We start from the raw sequence: 21,387 nt of genomic DNA, 5'->3' as shown, positions 1-21,387 counted from the left end.
TTCTGTTGTCTTCAGATTTTGAGTGACGATTGATGAGGAGCTCAGAAATTGTCCTCAGAAAAAACAGGTGTCTGAACAAAAATCCACTTCAGACTCACTTCCGCATACACATTTACTATGTATCTAGGCTGTTACAGAGTAAAATTTTGATGACTAAGAAATTAAGAAATGGCAAAAGATTTTTTCTGACCCACACTCTCTCAAACCACTATATCTTGCAGGGTTTCCCGCAGCACTTTGCAGTCAAGGCGGCCGCCTTGGCAAAACACGCCTGCCGCCTTAACTACTTAAAAAAAGTAGTCCACCGTGTTACTCTGTCCTGTTTTCTCCCCTTCATTCCAAATCGTGACCAACGCCAGTCTCCCTTCTCCGCAGAACGCATTAAAAACCTGCCATGAATCGAAAAATAATCAGTTTTTATAATCTTTACATATGTGATATGCCTCCGAATCAGAGCTAGTGAGCGGAGCTGAGCGGTGCAAATATCCCGCTCCTCACTCAGGTGGCTGTTTACTCGGCCGCTCCTCCGCTCAAATTCGAGTCAGGTCGCTCCGCTCAATTTCGCTCCCGGCTCCACTTAAAAATCATCCCGCTCCAGTGAAATCATTCCACGCTCGCTCCAATTTAAAAGAGGGAGAAATAATCTACAGGCCGAATTGTCACCTTAAACAGAAAACTTAAATCCCAAAGAACTAAGAGCAAAGTCAATATATTTCACTCAGAACATTTTTTTGTAAAAGATGCAACACCGATAGTGCAACAACAAACAAGCTTGGCCATGTTAATACACATAAGTCTAAAACTAAAGGGATCATTGGGATTAATTGCCTAAAGAATAAAGGCTTAGCATCCAAGTTTTACTTTAGCCTTCTACTTTATATGAAGCATATTCAAATAGCTCACGTTTTTCTTTGCTCTCTGTAGCACACTCTCATGTTTTCGCGAAATGTGTCCTCTTAGATTCCAAAATTAATCTTTACCTCACTGAAACCGTCACCACATGGTTATTCTTGCTCTACATTGTTAGTATCTACAGTAGTTGTTTTGTAGGAATAGTACACAGTATGACCAGGGGTGAAAGTAAGCCGGTACTGGCCGGTACGGAGTACCACTAAAATATTTGGAGAGGGTACGCCATACCGGAAAGAACTATACTGTCTCTGAAAAATATTGCACTTTCAGCATGACAACACAACTGCTAACGTCAAATTACCAGAAGCAACACATTTCCCCCAAAATATATTTCATACACATCGTTCTGAACTGTATCTGAATTGTGTCTAAACCTCCCGTGCAGCTGGACAGACAACGAGCAAGCTATAGCGCGTGTACAGTAGCCTACAGTAATTAGCCAACGTGCACTGGTATCCAAAGTGTTTTTAGCAGACGGACGTTTCTTGGAAAGTCTCCCAAATAAAAAAACATACAGGCTAAAGAAAATATGTTGATGTTTCTAGCCTATTCTGGTTTTATGTGTGCAGTGTTTCTCTGGAGAGACAAGAGACAGACAGCGCGTGTACGGCTTAAACAGATCTTGCACAGCAATAATGAAAGTGTTTTAGCGGACAGAAGTATGTTGCAGTCTACCAAATAAAAAGTCACGACTCAAAGAAACAGCCTCTGACAGCCTGCATGAAAGGCATATTCCACCATTTGGGGAAATACACTCATTTTCCACCTCCCCTTGAGTTAAACAATTGAGTTTTACCTTTCCCCAGTTCATCCAGCCGTTCTCCGAGTCTGACAGTAGCACTTTTAGCTCCAGCTCATTGAATCAGATTAGACCGTTAGCATTTCTGCTATAAGCTCTAATCGGTCTAATCTGATTCAATGATAAAACTCAATTTTTTAACTCGAGGGGAGGTGGAAAATGAGTGTATTTCCCCAAATGGTCGAGTATCGCTTAAAGATAAGCATTAATGGCCCAATAGTAAAAGAGTGCAATTACCAAAAGGCCCTTGAAATGTTCTTTTTAAAGCCAAGGAGGATGGCTTGTAGCGATGCTAGTTGTCAGCTCTGCCATAAGTAGTGACTGATCACATTTGCACATTTTGTTGTTTTGCACTTGTTCTATAGTTTGTAATAGTCCTTGTTAAAATTGCACAAATTACACAAATATTTTGAAATATTTGTATATTGTTGTAGCCTATAGTTTGTTTGGTGTTATCATTTTGTTAATTGTTAACTTAATATGTAGTGTTTAATAAGTAAACACCCCCACCGGGTCGGACCGCACCATAACCCATACACCCCCACCCCAGTCAGATGGCAACTGATACCAGACCCCCCCCCCCTCCGGTCGGACGACCTACCACCTATCACATTTCCTACGGAAAACCCCATCTTGGAATGAGCTTTTGCGACATAGGACTCATTTCGTCTTGACATGCCCCATATGAAGAGTGTTCCAAAACAGAATGGAGAATATTTGGGAAATATTACAAATAACAGTTCTCTATGGACACAAATTACTCCTGGTGTGAAAAACCCCAACAAAAAAACCCCAATGAAGATGACTTACCTAGATTTTTGATAAACTGAGCAATGCTATATTCTTGTTTGGCACTTGTGATGATTACCTTGGGACTCACTTCTTGTATCACTGGATTAAAACATGACATAGAAGTGGATTTTCTGAAAATTCCAGGTATGATTGCATTCTACAACTTACACCTGGATCTTATACCTTTACTCAGTATCTGGAGGTTGTTATCAGCAACATCAGGCATGTAGTGCAGAACGTAGTCTCTGCTGTCATAAAAACTCAGCCCCACTTGTTCTTTCTGTGCTAGAACACTAAGATAGACCTGTCATTAAGAATAAAAAAAAAGGTAAGAGGTCAGTAATAAGGAAAGTGAATATTTTAATTAGAGATGCACCGATTGATCGGCTGGTGACCGGAATTGGACGATTTTCACGTGATTGGCCATGATCGGCGACCGGCCGGTCAGTCTGAGACATACCGATTTCATGCCGGTCAAATGCACTCGTGCGCCGCACTTGTAACAACACCCAGCTGAGTTTGCAAAGTTTGAAGAAGCTAGCAACCAGGCCAACACTCAGGGCTGGATGTACAAAGAAAGCGCTAATAAGCTACTGTTGTTCTATGCAGCGAACGCTGTGCTTTGCCATATTGCGTGGAATTTACTAAGCTGTCACTTCATTAGGCTACGTAAACATGGCTCATCGCCGCCCGTCCCTGCCGCTAACTGCGTGCCCACAGCTGAACCACAAGCGCAGCTGAACGGAGATAACCGATTGCGACGTTAAAAAGAATCAAAATTTAGCGATCATAGGCTACATGAGGAGATGTCAACAAGCAGTGACATACAGTAGCCCTAGTAGTTCTACTCCACTTAAAAAAATACTCAAAGTATTTACTGCACGTAGACTAGGGCTATGCCTTAATACCATAGTCTAGCAGATTGGGAAGTGGATGTTGTGAAAGTGAACATACGATAGCCTTTTAAAAAGGCAAACAGTTCATAAAAAGTTAAAGTTGCTTTTGACATAGCCTACAATGAAGAAAACTGATGCTCTGAATACTGAATCAGCTGTCTCTGAAAGTTAAGAATTGATGCATTTAACCGGAATTCGGATTTAAGTTTTTCCACCGCAAAACAGACGTGCACTGTTTTCATATATGGTGGAGCACCTAATCAATCGCTATTAGCACTTCTCCTCCCCTATGTTCCATGGTAGCATGTTAAAATGTATCATGAAAATTGTTTTTGTATTTTTAGTTGGATATTGGATGTGAAAAAAAAAAAAAAACACTGCATTTAGGGCCTATATTAGTAGTGTGTGAAATTAATGTCCCACACTGGGAAGCATTATAGTTTGATACTGCAGCGGAAGTCTCACATTTCTTTTTTTTAACAGCCATTCCATTATTGATAAGTTGATTACATTTCTATTTTAACATGTTCTATTAACTCATTACACATAGCCAAAAACGTAATATTACATTTTTCCTTCCCATGCGTTGAGTGCCAAAAAACGTAATATTACGTTTTTAGCTTTTTTTTTTAATTACGAAACTAGACACTCTAACACACCTTATATGTGATTTTGGGAACTCTGTGATGAATGGAAATGAAATATGACGATCGAAAACTCATGAAAACGCACAATTTGGACATTTAATCTGGACATTTTATCATAACACGGTTGCCGCTTTGGGTCGAATTCGAATCAGTGACGCATGCACGCCAGGTCAAAACCAGGCCATTTTCGTGGGCCTATCACTAGGTGACAGTCTCGCCAGGTCTTGCTGGTCACTTCCCGGAAAGTTTACACAAGTAACAGGCAACACTTCATATTTCATGAAAGACGTTATATCTCCATTTCTAGAAAAAAACAGTGATTTTGATGAAAACTAGCCACTGTTTAGCTTGGGATTTCTCAGGAACAGAGGCGTGTAGAAATACACGGTTTGCACCCACCGAGAGCTTAAAGTCTCACCTTTTAATCGAGCTATTGTATGTGTTCATAGCTATAACACAGAATATGCTGTGGCTGTACAAAAATCATCAACAATGGTCTAGATTGCTGGCACTCTAGGACAAAGCTCCCGAAAACAGAGTTAAAGAAAAGATAGAAAATAACTATTTGTGTGTGCTGTAAAGTGGTTAAAAGAAATAAAATCGGAATCGGCTAAAATCGGTATCGGCAGGTCAAACTCTATGAAAAATCGGAAATGGCCCAAAAAATTGCAATCGGTGCATCTCTAATATTAATAGGAACGTGTATCTTACACCAGGAGATTCTTCTTCATCCTCATCTCCCTGAAAGCTTGTTGCTTGGGGAGTTATGACCCTTTCTTCAGCTCCAGTTGCTATGTCCATACCCTGTCTTACAGCCAAAGATTGACATATTAACATTGAACAGTAGTGATCTACCAGGGGGTCATTTCTAGAAAAGTTAGCAACGACGTTGCTCAACCACCGTGGTACGACACAACTTGCGACCAAACAACGACATTGTTACACCTGGTTCCAGAAAGCATCGTACCTGTGTCGCAATTCGCTACCTCCGACGTTCGAACACCGTAGTTCCAACAACGTTGTTGATGATGCAGCGATACATGTCATTGGTGGAAACAATGGCAACGTGTAATACCCCACCCCCTACAAATGTCCGGTCACGGCCTATGTCGACATTTTTCTAATTTAAACCGAGTGATTGATGCGGTCATTGTCATTGCCTTCAGCAAAAACCTAAACCTATTGCAAGCATACAAAACAGTTAACTTAAGCCGACCTATATTAGTCATTATTTGGGTTAAAAATATATAGCCTGGACGAATTACTGGGTATCGCAAGTTTTACCAACTGTCTCGTGGCTTAATGGCAGAGCGTTGGTGCACTGCGCGCTCAGCCAGAGTTCGCATCCTATCTCTTCTTTTCACCTCTGAGTAAGAGTAGGCCTACGAGACACAACAATAGGTATTGACCATACATATTTATTTACTCTACAGAGAGACCAATAGGTACAAGACATCAGTCAAAAACAATTAACCCTCTAACCGCTCATGTCGCAATATTGCGACAAGCGTCATTACAGAATAAAACAGACGATAGACGCGAGTACAGTGTAAAATCTCATTTGTACTCTTGACCATTAGTTGGCAGACACCCAGAGCTTTGATTCAAGCTCAACCTTTTTTTTCAAAGTTTTCAGGAAGCTCACGAAAACACGCGAGAAACACACGAAGAAGACGTGCATTTCCTCCATAACGCGGAAGCGATGCGGGCCTTAGTTTTGCACAAATTGAAGCAGAAATACACCGAAATGTTGAAAAAAAACAAAAAAAAACGTGTGATGAAGTCTTGGGTCTGTTATTCACCTATTCTGATTCTGAAGGAGAATATCTGCCTTTTGGAGAATATGATCGATCGTCTACTGACTGATAGTCACGGAGCGTCTGTGAATGGAGGTGCGTTTTTTTCGACAGTGTTCACTAAGCATACCATGCTTATTTCGACCCTCTGCCCAACATAGCTGGAGGTGCCAGTGACAATAGTGATGATGGTGTCCGTAATGGACGTGGTATAGACAGCAGGGGTTGTAAAAATAGGGCTCTGAAGAACTTCAAAGTCACCCGCGATATGGAACTGATTTGACCAGGCTACTTTATTGTATAGTAGCATAGGGTTTGTGATTATAGTAATAGTTTACTATTGTTGGTTTACATGTGACTGTGTTCCTGTTCATTTGTTATGTCGGTGAAATCACAAAAAAAGAAAGTAAAACTGCTCAAATATGTTCAACATCTAGTATCTACTGAAATGTGCATAATTCACGGTGGTTGCCATTCAGTGACGTCATAATATGCCAATTAGATGAGTAAATTTACCCCCTTCATAAACTTCTGGTCATACTCTATGATTTTCACATTTACAGTAGGATCTCTGACCACTTGCAAGCCATGGCCTTTTGAAATGTTGATGTAAAAATCCAATTTATATTTTTTAAACCCTGGCGGCTAAAGGGTTAAATACGTGTCACACTAGTTCACCTGCACGTAGCGAGAAGCAAGACGACAATCTCACATCATAAGAAAATCGCAAGACGACAATCTCACATCAATAAGAAAAACTACAACGCTGGGATAACAAGTCACCTGCTTTAACCACTACACCATTTCTCACTGTACTGATTTTAAGTGTCCGTGAAGATTATAATACTAGCTTTTCAAAAACCAAGGCAATACTCGAATTAACATATAGGAAGTATGAGCCAAGTAGGGGAGTCAGTCTCTTAATCAAAATAAAGCTACAGGATAGAACAATCATTGAGTCACGAGATAAACATCCACTTTTTAATTTTTGGTTAGGCGCTCCGGACACCAACAGGAACTACCAAGGAACGACAAGTGCGACAAGTGCGACCTAGGGGCAGTAGTTCAAACGACCAAACTTTGCGTCCTTGTTTGCGTTTGAGAGTTCGAACTACCCTTTCTAGACACCAAATCCAAGAACGATGGCGCAAACTACCAAGGTTGAGACGCAAGTTAGCAAACAACGCTTTCTAGAAACGAGCCCCAGTATGGCCGATGCCAATATCCGAAAAGGTATACGGATTGGAACCATAAATGGTCAAATAAATGGGCAGAGCCACTCTATAGGACTAAAGAGAAGTGAAATCAATTTCAACTAGTTTCCTGTTGGGCACTGTTTCTACTGCACAGCCTCATGGACAGTTTGGTGACATTGACCTGACATAGAATAACAAACTGAAATACATTAACTCATCTGGCAGCCGGGCCTAGAAAACTGAGAATGTGCTGTGTTTAGAGTTTGAGTAAAGCTTTTGGTTTGTGATTTGTTCCGATGAAGTGCCAATCCGTCAAAATTTAACTTAATAGCTTTTTTTTTTTCCGCAAAAATAAGTTTGTATGTTCATTTTGATAACTGATTTGTCTACATTCATTAGCAGATGCTTTTGTGCAAAAAAATTACATTATATTTTTGACCAAACGAAACACAACAGAGAGGTAGCTCACCCCTACCTTCAGTATTCCCAGACATGTGTGTCGTCTGGAGAGATCTAAGTCTAGTGTAATAAATGGCAAAGAAATAAAAGTGTGGTTCCACTTCTTTGAAGGTGCAGTCAGGGATTTTATGAGATTTTAAGCCCATAAAAATTTTTGTCACATTCAGCAATCATCTCCTCACGACAGCTAGCTGCATATTTTTTTTATATTTGGGGAGACTGCGAGTGATGGGCTCTGACAACACAAAATCCTGCAGATGGCGCTTGTAAATCGAACAGAAAGCATCTAGTATTGCTTTCATTTTACGAAATATATCCTCTTTTCGTCAATCTACTGTTTTGGCCTATTTTTTCTAATAAAGAGATGAAGCTGGTTAAACCACTTCTAAACAAGGCCAAGATGCCACTAACTTTAGTTAATGGAAGGGCCCCAAGTGAAATTCTTAGTTCATGAGGCTATTTTAAGCCCTTCAAAGGTTTTTCTGTCAGAGGCTAAATCATCAGCTGAACACATCTGCAAAAGGCATTACGTTAACTCCAGAGGCAAAGTAAACTATCATCTATCAGCCACTTTGGCTAGTAGGCCAAAAAGTTCATTTTGACCCCTGACTAGGCTATATACATATAAATATAAAACCATCTCAGCTTAGGCCTAATTATCTCATAAACAGATATGAAGATAATTATCTCATAATTACAAAAAAAAATCAGATTCTCATAAATTATGAGATAATTATCTCATAATTACAAGATAGTATCTCATAATTATGACATATTATCTCGTAATTATGATATAATTACGTATTATGATATATCTCGTATTATGATCGTAATTATTATCTCATAATTATATCGTAATTATGAGATAAGGATAGGCTCCGTGCTGAGGATCTAAACAGCCTTTAAATAAAAGCAAGCACATGTTTCCTACTGATTTCCTGCTTTGAATGACTTTCGTACTTTGAGAGATTAACGTGTCTTTAAGTGGCATAAAAAAATAAGCCTGTCAAATCGCCAACAACTCCAAGGGCACAATGTTGCACATTCACAGTCCTAACCAGTAGGTGGAGGTAGGCTTACTACCTAAGCGCATACCTCCATCCACGTTGTCACACGCACGCCTATTGTTTATTTTGTGCAGCTAGACTAGTTTGTTCAAGTGGCATTGATGAGTTAAACAGTCACATTTTTTCCTACACGGTATTATATTGAGAGAAAAACATTAGCCTTTGAGTATTTTAATAGTCAGTTGTAAACAAATAACCCTTCTTATGTAACCATTCTGTAAATGGACTGAAGTTGGCTCTAAATATCTACTTTTATCGATTATGCTAACCGTTAGCATCTCTATGGGATTTCTTATATACATTATCCATAAGCTAACACATTAGTTTCTATTCTGTAACTTGAAATGCTAGTCTACATGATTGCTCTTAACCCTTAGAACCCCAAGCTGTTTTTAGGGCATTTTCACTACCTTTATTCATAAGGATTTATTCTGGTCATTGTAAGTGCCACACACACATATTATATATTGTTTTTTTCAGCAGAGTCTAGGCTATCCAGATCTGCCATCATTTAATGTATTAGTACTAGCATTGATTTTATTTAGATTTTTAAAGAATTAAAATATAAAAATCATATTATAAAAATTCTTATATTTTGACCTGTATCTCACCACAGCAAGCTCAGAGCTCTACATGCATTTCATGTGTGTGTAGGGCTGACTGTCCTGAAACGGGCAATATAATTGCTATGTTGGAGGGATACTCTGGGGCTGAGCAATTTACAGAAATATGTGGTGTGTGATTTACGGAAATAAATGCCATTTTTTTTATTTAGCGATGAAAAATGACCATTCTGCGCTCCATATCTGTGACACGAACTGATCTGACCTGACTTGACCCAAGTTTGCTGTCACTTCGTCTGTTTTATAACCCAGAAGGATGTATTTGGTATCAAATGATAGCTCTGTGTCTCCTCTTTCATCTAACAGACGTGGCATATATATCCGATCACGGGTCCGCGAGTAATTACTCCGAGAGTAATGGGTGTGCAGCGTTGGTTTGTGTACATGACGTTAATATTTTGCAGTCACTTCATCTGTTTTTATAAGCCAGAAAGATCGATATCCATGGTACCAATGGATAGCCCTGTTTCTCCTCTTTCATCTGATATGCTTGCCATATCTATGCGATCACGGGTTCGCAAGTAATTAAAAAGAGAGTAATGGGTGCGCAGGTGAACACAGAGAAGTATAGACTTTAAATATTATGCAATATTATTTAATTTCATGATTTTTTTTTATTTTCATACTTGATCGTACAGACAAGTGTGTAGTCTCTTTGGAAAGCCCCACTTCTTCTCGGTCATAAAATAAAGGTTTTATCTCGTTGTGATGAACAGTCGCGGAGCAATGTAACAGACGAAAGGGTGTGTTTTTTGACGCACTTTGCGTCAATCGGGTTCTAAGGGTTAAACAAAACATCGAAGGAAATAACTGAGATGGACTCTGTTGGTCTGCTTAGTTTTACAGTGAATCCTAAGTAAAAGTTTGAAAGGAACTTCAGCTTCAGACTTTCTCTAGGGAAGCTGTAAGGCCTATCTATCTTCTCTAATGTAGCTGGCTAGACCATGCCATTGCCAAAAGTGGAGGGCAGAATTGTGGCAATGGCATAGACCATAATTATCTCGTAATTACGAGATAATTATCTCATAACTAGAGAATGTAATTCCAGGGAATTACGAGTGCATGAAAACGGCTGCTGAATGAAATATTGTTGAATATTGTCTAAAATATAATCTAAGTAAAAAGATGGAGGTCAGATAGGAAAAAAGCTGTTGAGTAGTTTAAATAGTTACATTATTTTATAGCGAATTATTGTATTAAGGACTTATTTTGAAGTTGAAGTTGAGGACAGAGGAAACAGTTGGCGGGAGTTGTAGTTGATGACGACTGACAGTTGGAATGGCTGAACAGTTAAATAGTTGGATAGTGAAAATGGTTAGGTTATTTAATAGGGAATTATTGTAGTGAGTACTGTTATTTTGAAACAGTTGTGGGCAGAGGAAACAGTTGGCGGGAGTCATAGTTGATGACAACTGACAGTTTGAAAGGCTGAACAGTTAAATAGTTGTATAGTTAAAATGGTTACATTTTTTAATATAGAATTATTGTAGTGATGACTTATTTTGAAACAGTTGTGGGCAGAGGAAACAGTTGAAAGAAGTCAGAGTTGACAACTGACTGTTGCTAGAGTAGTTATGGTGGTTGCTATGCTGGTTGCTAGGTTAATGATGTTGGTTGCTAGGTTTTAACTGTGAATATGGTTGGAATTATTGTAGTGAGGAGTTTTATTTTGACAGTTGTGGGCAGAGGAAACAGTTGACGGGAGTCAAAGTTGATGACAACTGACTGTTGCTAGAGTAGTAGAGTAGTATGGTGGTTGCTATGCTGGTTGCTAGGTTTTAACTGTGAATGTGGTTGCTAGGTTGTTGCTAGGGTGTCCATGGTGGCTACTATCAGAAATAAAGGAGTTACTACAGTGGTTTGCTAGTATAATCATATTGGTTGCTATGGAAACTGACATAGATGCTTAATTTCAATGGTTGCTAAATTGGTTGCTAGGTAGGTGGTGGTTTAATATAGTAGGCTAGAGGCTTAGTTGATAACTGACAGTTGGAATAGTTGAACAGTTAAATAGTTGGATAGTTTAAATGGTTAAATTGTTTAATATAGAATTATTGTAGTGAGGACTTTTATTTTGAAACAGTTGTGGGCAGAGGAAGCTGTTGAACAGGATCTGTAGTCTTAACCCTCTATACCCCAGTGGAATTCTACAACAATGCTTCAGATTCCTGGGAATTCTAAGAGAAAAGGGCAATTTGAGAAACATTTTAAATAACCAAGAATAACTAAAAATCTAATGAAAAGTGTCAATTGTAAGTTTCTTTCAGTTTAAAGATTAGAAATTGCTCTTTCAAATGATATATGATCCATTAAAAATTATATATTCATGTTTCCCATAGACAGCCATAGGCCTACTCACTTACAGTCTCAAAGTTTTTCACTAACAAAAAGTTATAAATATGGTTCACATATTTCTGTATTAGAAGCTGGGAAACACGATACTATATGAGTACTGATTTCATTGAAATAGACTGGCATATCTTGCACTTATTTGGGATTTAGCTGGACAGTGAGCCTTACAGCTAAAAAATGATGAGGATATGAACTAACGTAGGCCATGAAGCATAGCGTATGAAATCGTGACTCATTTGATAAGCATGTCACCAACAACAGGGACTGTTAATCCTGACATGGATTTACGTTTTGTTTTATATGCACATCATGTTATATAATTTATCTAAACTTGATCAGTTGATGATAATGAACCTGTTGCACTCGTTCACTAACCTTCAACCTATCCTGTGCTAACATTACGAGTCTCAGACTAACGCTTAACGTTACATCAGTGAAGGTAGCAAATTAGCAGGCTTTTTGTAATCAATGAAGATGACGAGACATTGGCCTACTTGTATACAAATACATTTTCCTGACATCCATAAGCAGAAAACACAACGGTGGTTCCCGCTTTGGTTATTAGTCAACAAAACTAATTTAGAGACATACATAAGTAGTAGTTTGCAATAACTATCTGTAAGTGGGATAACGATAATGTAAGCTTTACTGTACATGCCAGAAAGGGGTAATGTTAATGTTATGTGTTAAGATATAACTGCAAATAAACCTGGCATGGGTTTATCATAATCTTTATTGTTAATTAGGCCATGACCCATCATTGAATTATGCCTATATTTTGCTGGTGCTAGCTAAACTCAAACTGACTTTCACAGTGACAGCCATACAATTTTTTTTTTTATGCCAGAGAGGCAGCTAAGTCAGTCATGACAAACGGGAGGATGCTAACGTTAAATTTATTACACTTTCATGTTTTTATTTTGTCATTTTCTTACATCAATATGATCGTCACTTACATCAAAACATGGTGGATGCACATCAATACCATCTCATCTAATGAGAAAAAGACGCTGACGCTTGTTAGAAGCCATAACTCCAGAGGCACCGTAAGTCCTCAGCCGGTCAGTCAACAGGCTAAACTCAAAAATACCGGAGAAATGTCAATAGCGACCTAGCCATTTAAGTGTGTCAAAATAAAAGTCTGGTGTTTATTTATCCACTAACGCTGTATTATTTCATGTATGAAGGTTATACTGTAGCAGATGTCTCTTTAAGAATTGCGGCCGGCCGCGGCCGTTACAGGAGAATACAGAACGGCCGTCGACGGCCGCTACGGGGTATAGAGGGTTAATAGAGCCATATTGTATACTTAAAGCCTGAGACAGACAGTTGCTGGAGGTGATCGGAACACTTGGCATAGGATTCTAAGTGCCCTACTGTGATGTCATAATCGCCAATGTTAAGTCTATGGGGAAATTTTTGTAGTTTTTAATTAATAGTTTAAAAAGTATAAAAGTTACAAAGTTGAAAAATACATAGCTGAAGTCACCTAAGTAAGAACTACACAACGCAGTTTGAAGTTTCTATGTTAAACGGTTGAAGCCACATTAAACGCACAAAAAGCGTCAGCGGAATAATAATAACATATAATAAGAATAAATCGGATAACAGTAGAGTGCATTTTCATGCACTCTAATTATGAGATAACCTGATTTTTTGTGTGATGTGAATGCAATGCACCATGCACCATAAGATCACACATCATGTGAACGAGTGGAATCTAAGCTTTCCAATGATATTAGCGCCAAGTTGATGTGATAAATGGTTCGCGAGAAAATTGACATTAAACTGACATGCAATTTAATTATATTTGCATTTTGCACACAGTGCCCATTACTCTGGGTTAAATATCTCACTAACCCTTTACACAACACATGGCAAACCCAATATCACAATAAACAGCCAATCTTCCCGAATATGAGGATATAAAGCATGCCTCTGTGCTGAGTAGGCTAATCCGGTTTTGAAATTGCAACACATTTCTACAGTCTCATTGGGGCGAAATTATAATGTATTCTAATGTAAACTATTTGTCAGTACATACATTTTTTGTAAATTGCTCAGCCAAAGATTATCCCACTATAATGGTTCTTATATTGCAGGTTCCAGCCAATCCCACTTACACAGATAAATTAATATATTTTTATTGGCATGCTTCCTAGTGACATTCATGCAAAAATATGAAGAAAATCAAATAATAAGACACAAATATTTTTCTTCTTGATATAAAGCCTGCCATAAGCTATATGCAAACATTCACATCATTCGTGATATGGGTACATCCTGAAGAAGGAAGAGCATGTAGGCTATAGGCTAGATGGCCATTACAATGACCAATATCTTATCTTATATGAACTAGCTGAATAACACAGGTGACCACTTCTGCATAATTTCATGGAGTGCTGAAATGTACACATTTTTGACCATTTCTGAACTGTGAAATGTAGCATATATGTTTTGTGGTTGTGAACTTATTGCAATATCAGCATAAGTATTTCCCCTGTGTGTGCATGGTTATAATTCTGAAGTGCAAAATAGTTTAGGCTACAGCACAAATATTTCCATAAAAATAAGCATGTCTGACCTCTGAATTTATTTTGAAAGTGCTCCTGATTGATGCATTTAAAAGTTAAAATATACAAACATTTCTTAAATTCTTACAAAACACCCTTAGGAGGACGACACAGTATCAGATGAACGCAGGTTCAGACCGAGGTCCTAGTAGTAGATCCCTTTGATACCAATGTTAATTAAACTCGGGACCCTTACCTGGTCCCTACACCTAAGAACCATGGTGCACTGATACGTTTTTTTTTTTACTGTACGGTAATGCTGAATGAGCCAAACAAAAATGTCCTAGCCTACGCAGCAAAATTTTGGTTGGCCCCAGCAAATCTCACTCCAAGGTTTTTGGAAAATTTGGCAGCCCTGGGATTGCTATGTTACACACTCTAACCCCCAATGTTTATAATGTTTGGCTCCGAACCAGGGTGAAAGTAACTTAAAAGTAATGCAGTAGTAGTGTAGGCTAATAGTAATACAATTCAGGGACAGTTAAAACTACAGTAATAATTTAACGTTTTTAACTTGCCCAACACTTCATTTAAATGTATTTATCCAACCCCTGTATTGTACACCTTTACATAATGAAAGTAACGTTAGTCCTTTTGAGTAAAATGAGAGATATTTTCGAGTGGAGTTTGTGTGAAGTGGTCATCCAGCACTGAAAATGGAATGTTACCTCATTCCCGAATTACCTCAGGAATGCTAAGCTAAATTACAAGCTAGCGTTAGCAAACGCAAATTCGAATGTAATCCACTTTTGTTATACATAATGTTAGACACCATTTTTAGCATAATTATCTCATATCAACAACCTTAACAGAGTCCAAGTTGTTAACGTTATCAAATATAACGTTACCTCGGATGAATCTTATGTTAGCTGCCATCATTACTCCAGCTGGATGTAATTTTAATATTGCTCGTGCATGCCACGAGGCAGTCTCCATAAATGTAACATCACAAATAAAATAAATAAATAATGAACTGTCAACTTGTAGTAACTTCTAGTAGGTATTTATCTCCCGCCTAGTGCTAATGTGACATTTAACTCCCATAACGTTAACGTTAACTTTTTTCAGTGAACAAGTTCGATCACCAGTTCATGCCCACCTACCTGTCTTATCTCCGGTTTTTCTCTTTGACCTGCTGAAATCATAGACTGTATACACGCACGATCAGTCTATGGTTGAAATGCTTTGCACGCTGCCATATGTGCTCAAGTTCCTGGATGTCACGTTCTTTCGAACAGCTCGTCCCAAAATATGCTGCTCTGGTTAACTGAACGATATATTTGCACAAATAGCTTGAGAAATCTGTTCCTACCATGCCTACGTGTCAAACTGATTTCGTGCACGATCCGTTTGTTAAACTGGGTTTACCATTGATAGATTATTATTTACGTTGTTGCGCTTGTTGTTGTTTTTTTTTTTTTAACTCTTCAAAACATTTTAATTGAAGACTGATCAGGCAACCTTTATCGTGTTCCAATGGTGACTTGCCACACTGATCAGGTTGTCCTTTCTTGAATTTCCCCTGGGTATCAATAAAGTCTATCTATCTATCTATCTATCTATCTATCCAGCAAAGGGTCTGTCCATCTGCAGACCAGGCCAGGGACGTGCATTGGGGGTTCAGCCTTGCTGTTGGTCATGGGCGTAGATTTAGGGTGGGACACTAAGGACTAGTCCTAATCAATATTTTAATATGACAAAATTATCCCCACCAATATTTTAGCTAACTTGTGCTGCCGATCATTCCGACCGCCAGCACAACAGTACAAGAAACGTAGTCATGATTTGCTGAAAAACAGAGGGGGAGGGGGAAGGGTTATCTGACATTCACGCTACAGTAGGCCTACACGTACAGAGAGTGACAAGCACTGGCTACTGCTTGTTTGCACCGGCAGTCGAGCGGGTGTCAAAGACAACGGTAAATTAGGGCTGTCTGCCTACATAGCCTATCCCAAAAAAGGCCAGAGTAAAAACATTGTGATATTCCCTTTGCCCTTCAGCATGTACATGTTTGCCCCTTTTTGTGGTTTGTAGGCCTAGATCAGCTATGCCACCCAAAAATACGAAGTTTTTTCATTGCAGTCTAGGCAAAATAATTAGCCATACAAACTGGTGACCAGGCTTTCAAATGCGTATTTTACTGTGTAAATAACATTAGCTGTTAGGATATTACCCAGGATATTGTCACAGCTAACCTAGCTTCTGCAATCTTTCAACCAAAGTTAGGAGTCATGTTGAATAAGGGTGTGCCGCACGGACAGCTAGTCACCATCACTGTTAGGCTAATTGAGCTACCAATCTTGCAGTCGCAAGAAACAATGGATCCGAGACATTTTCCTGTTCCTATATCCTATTCCTATATTTTCCTATAGGCTAATGTATTTGTGAATGTAGCCTGCACAATGCAGAGAAATAAAAGACTAGATATACCGCATAGCGTTCCGCGAAAAGAAATCACACTTCAATTTGTCTCCATATTTTACTCCACCCCCCACTCTTGAAACTTTTGTGTAAAGTGAAAACCAGCGCCCCAAGTGGTTGCGTTCCTATCGAAGAGCAGCCCTGACCTATTTTGTTTTTTAAATACTGTGAAGCCAAATCAGCGATCTTATCCACCAAAAATATTTCAGTGTCTATACAGTAATAATCTTCTAACTGTGAAAATGTCAGACCATATTTTGCCTCATTTAAAAAAATCGAAATTGCTCCTTTTGTTTCATAAACGAACTACAAAAAAGCCACGTGACTTAACCCTTCGACGTTACTCACGGTAGCATGGTTTGTTTATTAGCCTGGTTAGCATTGACACTTAACACTTACTGCCAGCTCTTCATGTGAGTAGAAGCTCAACACCAGTTATCCAGACATAAAGGTTATCACCACGCGGTTTACATCACCTTCCGTTATTACAAAAATATGTAAGCCAGTTAAGCAAATTGCTATATTGATCAGTTAGAGATTAAGCGCCCAAACCTGTGATGTCACATGCAACTGTAGTTTGTTATCACCATGTTACGACAAAAACTCAAAACAATTCAACTGATCCTAAAAATAAGGTATGACCACTTGAAGCAATAGAGGTGACCCCAGTGCCTAACATATGGAAGGCATTAAATTAAGATCCCAATGTGCACCGAGATATATTTTTTCTAAAAAAAAATCCCATCCCCTCCGCTAAACTCTAGGAACGCAACCACTAGACGGCGATGAGATTACTTTCCCTCCCTATGCTTGTTTGGCATGCCTGAGTGTGTGTGTGCGGCTGCACAGAAAGTAGCCTACTGGTGCTGAAAAGGTGAATAGATTGTAGAATAGCCAAAAAAGATGTAGCATTGTTATAAAACCTTTAAAATCTCTAAACAATCACAAGTAGGGCAGTTCATCACAGTTCATCCATTGCAACTGGATTGATGAAAGGTCACTTACACATGTGTAGGCTACATTGTATTTGGGAAAATCAAAAGGTATCAGCATAATGTTATTTATTTATTTATAAACAAAAACACCTCTGTCAGTTCCATGCCGTTTTCAACAGCTATCAAAAACAAAAGGTCATTTTTGGATGGATGGATTTTTTGTGAATGTTTCTTCTTCTACATAGGATTTTAGTCATCTTTAGTTCATGTGATACTTAATTTGTGCATTGACAATAAAGTAACAGTAGTCTGAAACGTTATTGTTAATGCACAAATTAAGTAACAGTAGTCTGAAACGAAATGCTGTTTTACATCTAACCAGTGGTGCAAATAACTGACATGTCCTTGATGAAATGCGTCGCTAGACTGTTCCAGCCTGATCTCAAAACAAGTGTAGTACATATGTGTACGAAATGTCACTGCACATTAATTCGTAAAACCTTGTACTAGCGGTCGGTTTTGAGGGGGGAGGAGCGTTCTGGTCATTTTTAATTTCCCGGCCCCGATCAGCCCTATAAACGGGCGATTTAATTAGAAAATTGCATTAATTTCAGTCTGGGATTTACATGATGCGCTATAGGCTATATTTAGGGCCCGAGCACAGAAGGGCGCAAAGCCCTATTGTTTTTGTAAGGATTATTATTATTATTATTATTATTATTATTATTATTATTATTATTAGGGCCCGAGCACAGAAGGGTGCAAGGCCCTATTGTTTTTGTAAGGATTATTATTATTATTATTTTATTATTATTATTATTAGGGCCGAAAGAATCGGGGGCTTAAGGGCCCTATTGTTTTTGTAAGGATTTTATTAGGGCCTGAGCACCGAAGGGCGCAAGGCCCTATTGTTTTTGTAAGGATTATTATTATTATTATTATTATTATTATTATTATTAGGGCCCGAGCACCGAAGGGCACAAGGCCCTATTGTTTTTGTAAGGATTATTATTATTATTATTATTATTATTATTATTATTATTATTATTATTGAGTATTATTATTGTTATTCTACTTTTTTGCTTTCCTGTTTTTGAGGTGGTTAACATGGTCGAAAACTCTTGAAATTTGGCACACACGCCAGGTGTCACGATCGCAGTTAGGTACAAGAGCTTGACCCCGGGTGTGGCCCAGGGACTCGCTAGCTCTTTAGGTGACTGATCCCGTGTTGGCAAATATTTTGAGGTGGTTAACATAATCGAAAAGTCTTGAAATTTGGCACACACATCAGGGGTCACACAAAGCAGCTAGGTAAAAAAGCTTGGCCCCGGGTATGGCCCATAGACTCGCTTAGCGCCCCTTACGCCCTTAGATGACTGATCCCGTGGGCATATATACTTTCAGCTACAAACACCAAATTTGGTAGGTGTGTGTATCTCCCCAAGATAAACAACTTTCGTATGTACAATGCATTAGCCACGCCCAACAGGAAGTGAGGTATTTGGGATTTTGTGCAGACTAATATGTGATGAAATATGTCATGATGCCGGTGAATAGACAGGGATAAAAGCTTGGCACCGGGCGTTGCCCAGGAACTCCATAGCGCCCCCTTATGTCACTGTGACTTGTGGTTGGCATATAGTTTTAGATACACACACCAAATTTGGGGGGTGTATGTAACTCCCAAAAACAAACAACTTTTGTATTAACATGCCATTAGCCACGCCCACAGGAAGTGAGGTAATTGAGAATTTGTGCGTTGTGGACATGATCAATTTTAACGTACTCCTCCTAGACGGTTGATCCGATTCATGTCAAAGTTGGTATACATGACGCCGAGATGTTCCTGATTCTAAACTGTGAAGCCTTTTTTTGATATGTTGTAATTTGACAAAATGGCAAAATTGTTCATTTTAATACCGTTCCACACAAACAATAAATGTGTCATAATTCACCATGCATGGCTTGAAATGTTTTAAATTTTACAGGTCATTAAAGACCATGTTAATGATAATATTCACATGCCCATAATGCATGTTTGGCATAGCGCATAACAGAAAGAATGACACCAATCCTGATGTCAATGATCAGAAAGAATGAAATTTGGCAAACATTATCCAAGATGATGTCAAATTGATTTTGGAATGTTGTAAAATTTGTGTCATAAATCACAGTGCATTGAATGAATGGTCTGAAACTTCTCAGGTTAATAGATATCATCATTATGATGATATCCAGACACCCAATGGGCCTGCCTGGCATAGCGCCACTGCCTGGCATAGCGCCACCACCTGGCCAAGCAGGAAATGTGCCAGAAATGGACAATGCCTTAAGTGATTGATCTGAAACTTAATAAAATATTGGATATCATTATTGTGATCATATTCACATGCGTAATTTACAGGCCTAGCATAGCACCGCCTTCTGGCCAAGCAGGAAATGTGCCAGAAATGGACAATGTGATTGATCTGAAAGTTTACACAAAATTTGGATATCATTATTGTGATGATATTCACATGTCTACTTTCCATGTCTAACATAGCGCCACCATCTGGCCAACCAAAAAGTGTATCAGAAATGTTCTTTGCTTAAAATGAATGGTCTGAAATTTCTCAGGTTAATATATATTATGATTATGATGACTCCAAACGCCCCCACCTGGCCAAGCGAGTAAATGTGGCAGAAAATAAAATACAAAAGCAAATAGCACATGCATCAAATATGTACATTTCACAAACGCACCACGTCGGTGCTTTGTTGGATTCCGACATGTCACGGGTTGCGGCCCGCAGGTGCTCGGGCCCGCCCTTGCCGCTTGCGGCTATATTTAGGGCCCGAGCACCGAAGGGCGCAAGGCCCTATTGTTTTTGTAAGGATTATTATTATTATTATTATTATTATATTAACTTTGTCTCAGAGCGTTTTCCTTTTTTGAGGTGGTTAACATGGTCGAAAACTCTTGAAATGTGGCACAAACATCAGGTGTCACGCAAAGCAGTTAGGTACAAGAGCTTGGCCCCGGGCATGGCCCAGGGACTCAGTAGCGCCCCCTTAGGTGATTGAGGCAGTGGTTGGCACATACTTTCAGCTAGACACATCAAATTTGGTAGGTGTGTGTGTGTGTGTGTGTGTCCCCAAGATGAACAACTTTCGTATGTACAATGCATTAGCCTCGCCCAACATGAAGTGAGGTATTTGGGATTTTGTGCAGACTAATATGTGATGAAATATGTGCTGAATCGTGATCCCAAAAAAGGTGCTTCCCATGGGTGAAAACGCATGAAATTTGGCACACACATCAAGTGGTACAGTGCATAGACAGGGACAAAAGCTTGGCACCGGGCGTTGCCCAGGAACTCCATAGCTCCCCCTTTTGTCACTGTGACTTGTGGTTGGCATATAGTTTTAGATACACACACCAAATTTGGTGGGTGTATGTAACTCCCAAAAACAAACAACTTTTGTATTAACATGCCATTAGCCACGCCCACAGGAAGTGAGGTAATTGAGATTTTGTGCGTTGTGGACATGATCAATTTTAACATACTCCTCCTAGACGGTTGATCCGATTCATGTCAAAGTTGGTATACATGACGCCGAGATGTTCCTGATTATAAATTGTGAAGCTTTTTTTTGATATGTTGTAATTTGACGAAATTATTAATTTTAATACCCTTCCACATAAACAATAAATGTGTCATAATTCACCATGCATGGCTTGAAATGTTTTAAATTTCACAGGTCATTGAAGACCATGTTAATGATAATATTCACAGGTCCATAATGCATGTTTGGCATAGCACCACCAACTGGCAACAGAAAGAATGACAATTATACTGATGTCACATGATCAATTTTAACATACTCCTCCTAGACGGTTTGTCAGATTCATTTGAAATTTGGCAAATATGATGCCAAG

General features: G+C 38.9%; 1 protein-coding gene across 9 annotated transcripts in view; it reads right to left on the bottom strand.

The window, feature by feature from the left end:
• Window positions 1-15,465, bottom strand: part of msh5 (mutS homolog 5) — a 90,626-nt gene extending 75,161 nt beyond the window's left edge. For 3 of the 9 annotated variants that reach the window (XM_048261801.1, XM_048261808.1, XM_048261802.1), the window contains exons 1-4: window positions 15,216-15,465; window positions 4,758-4,850; window positions 2,687-2,807; window positions 2,522-2,602 (exon numbers count right to left, since the gene is read on the bottom strand). In XM_048261801.1, the coding sequence (XP_048117758.1) occupies window positions 2,522-2,602; window positions 2,687-2,807; window positions 4,758-4,850; window positions 15,216-15,257 (337 nt within the window). In that variant the 5' untranslated portion in view covers window positions 15,258-15,465. Of the gene's footprint in view, window positions 1-2,521; window positions 2,603-2,686; window positions 2,808-4,757; window positions 4,855-14,960; window positions 15,184-15,215 lie in introns of those variants that run through there. The other 6 variants (XM_048261803.1, XM_048261806.1, XM_048261804.1 and 3 more) reach the window with 6 other exon arrangements.
• Window positions 15,466-21,387: the final 5,922 nt, after the last annotated feature.

This window comes from Alosa alosa, chromosome 13 (genome assembly GCF_017589495.1).
Source record: "Alosa alosa isolate M-15738 ecotype Scorff River chromosome 13, AALO_Geno_1.1, whole genome shotgun sequence".
NCBI lineage: Eukaryota > Metazoa > Chordata > Actinopteri > Clupeiformes > Clupeidae > Alosa > Alosa alosa.
This window is presented reverse-complemented; position numbering and strand designations above follow the sequence as displayed.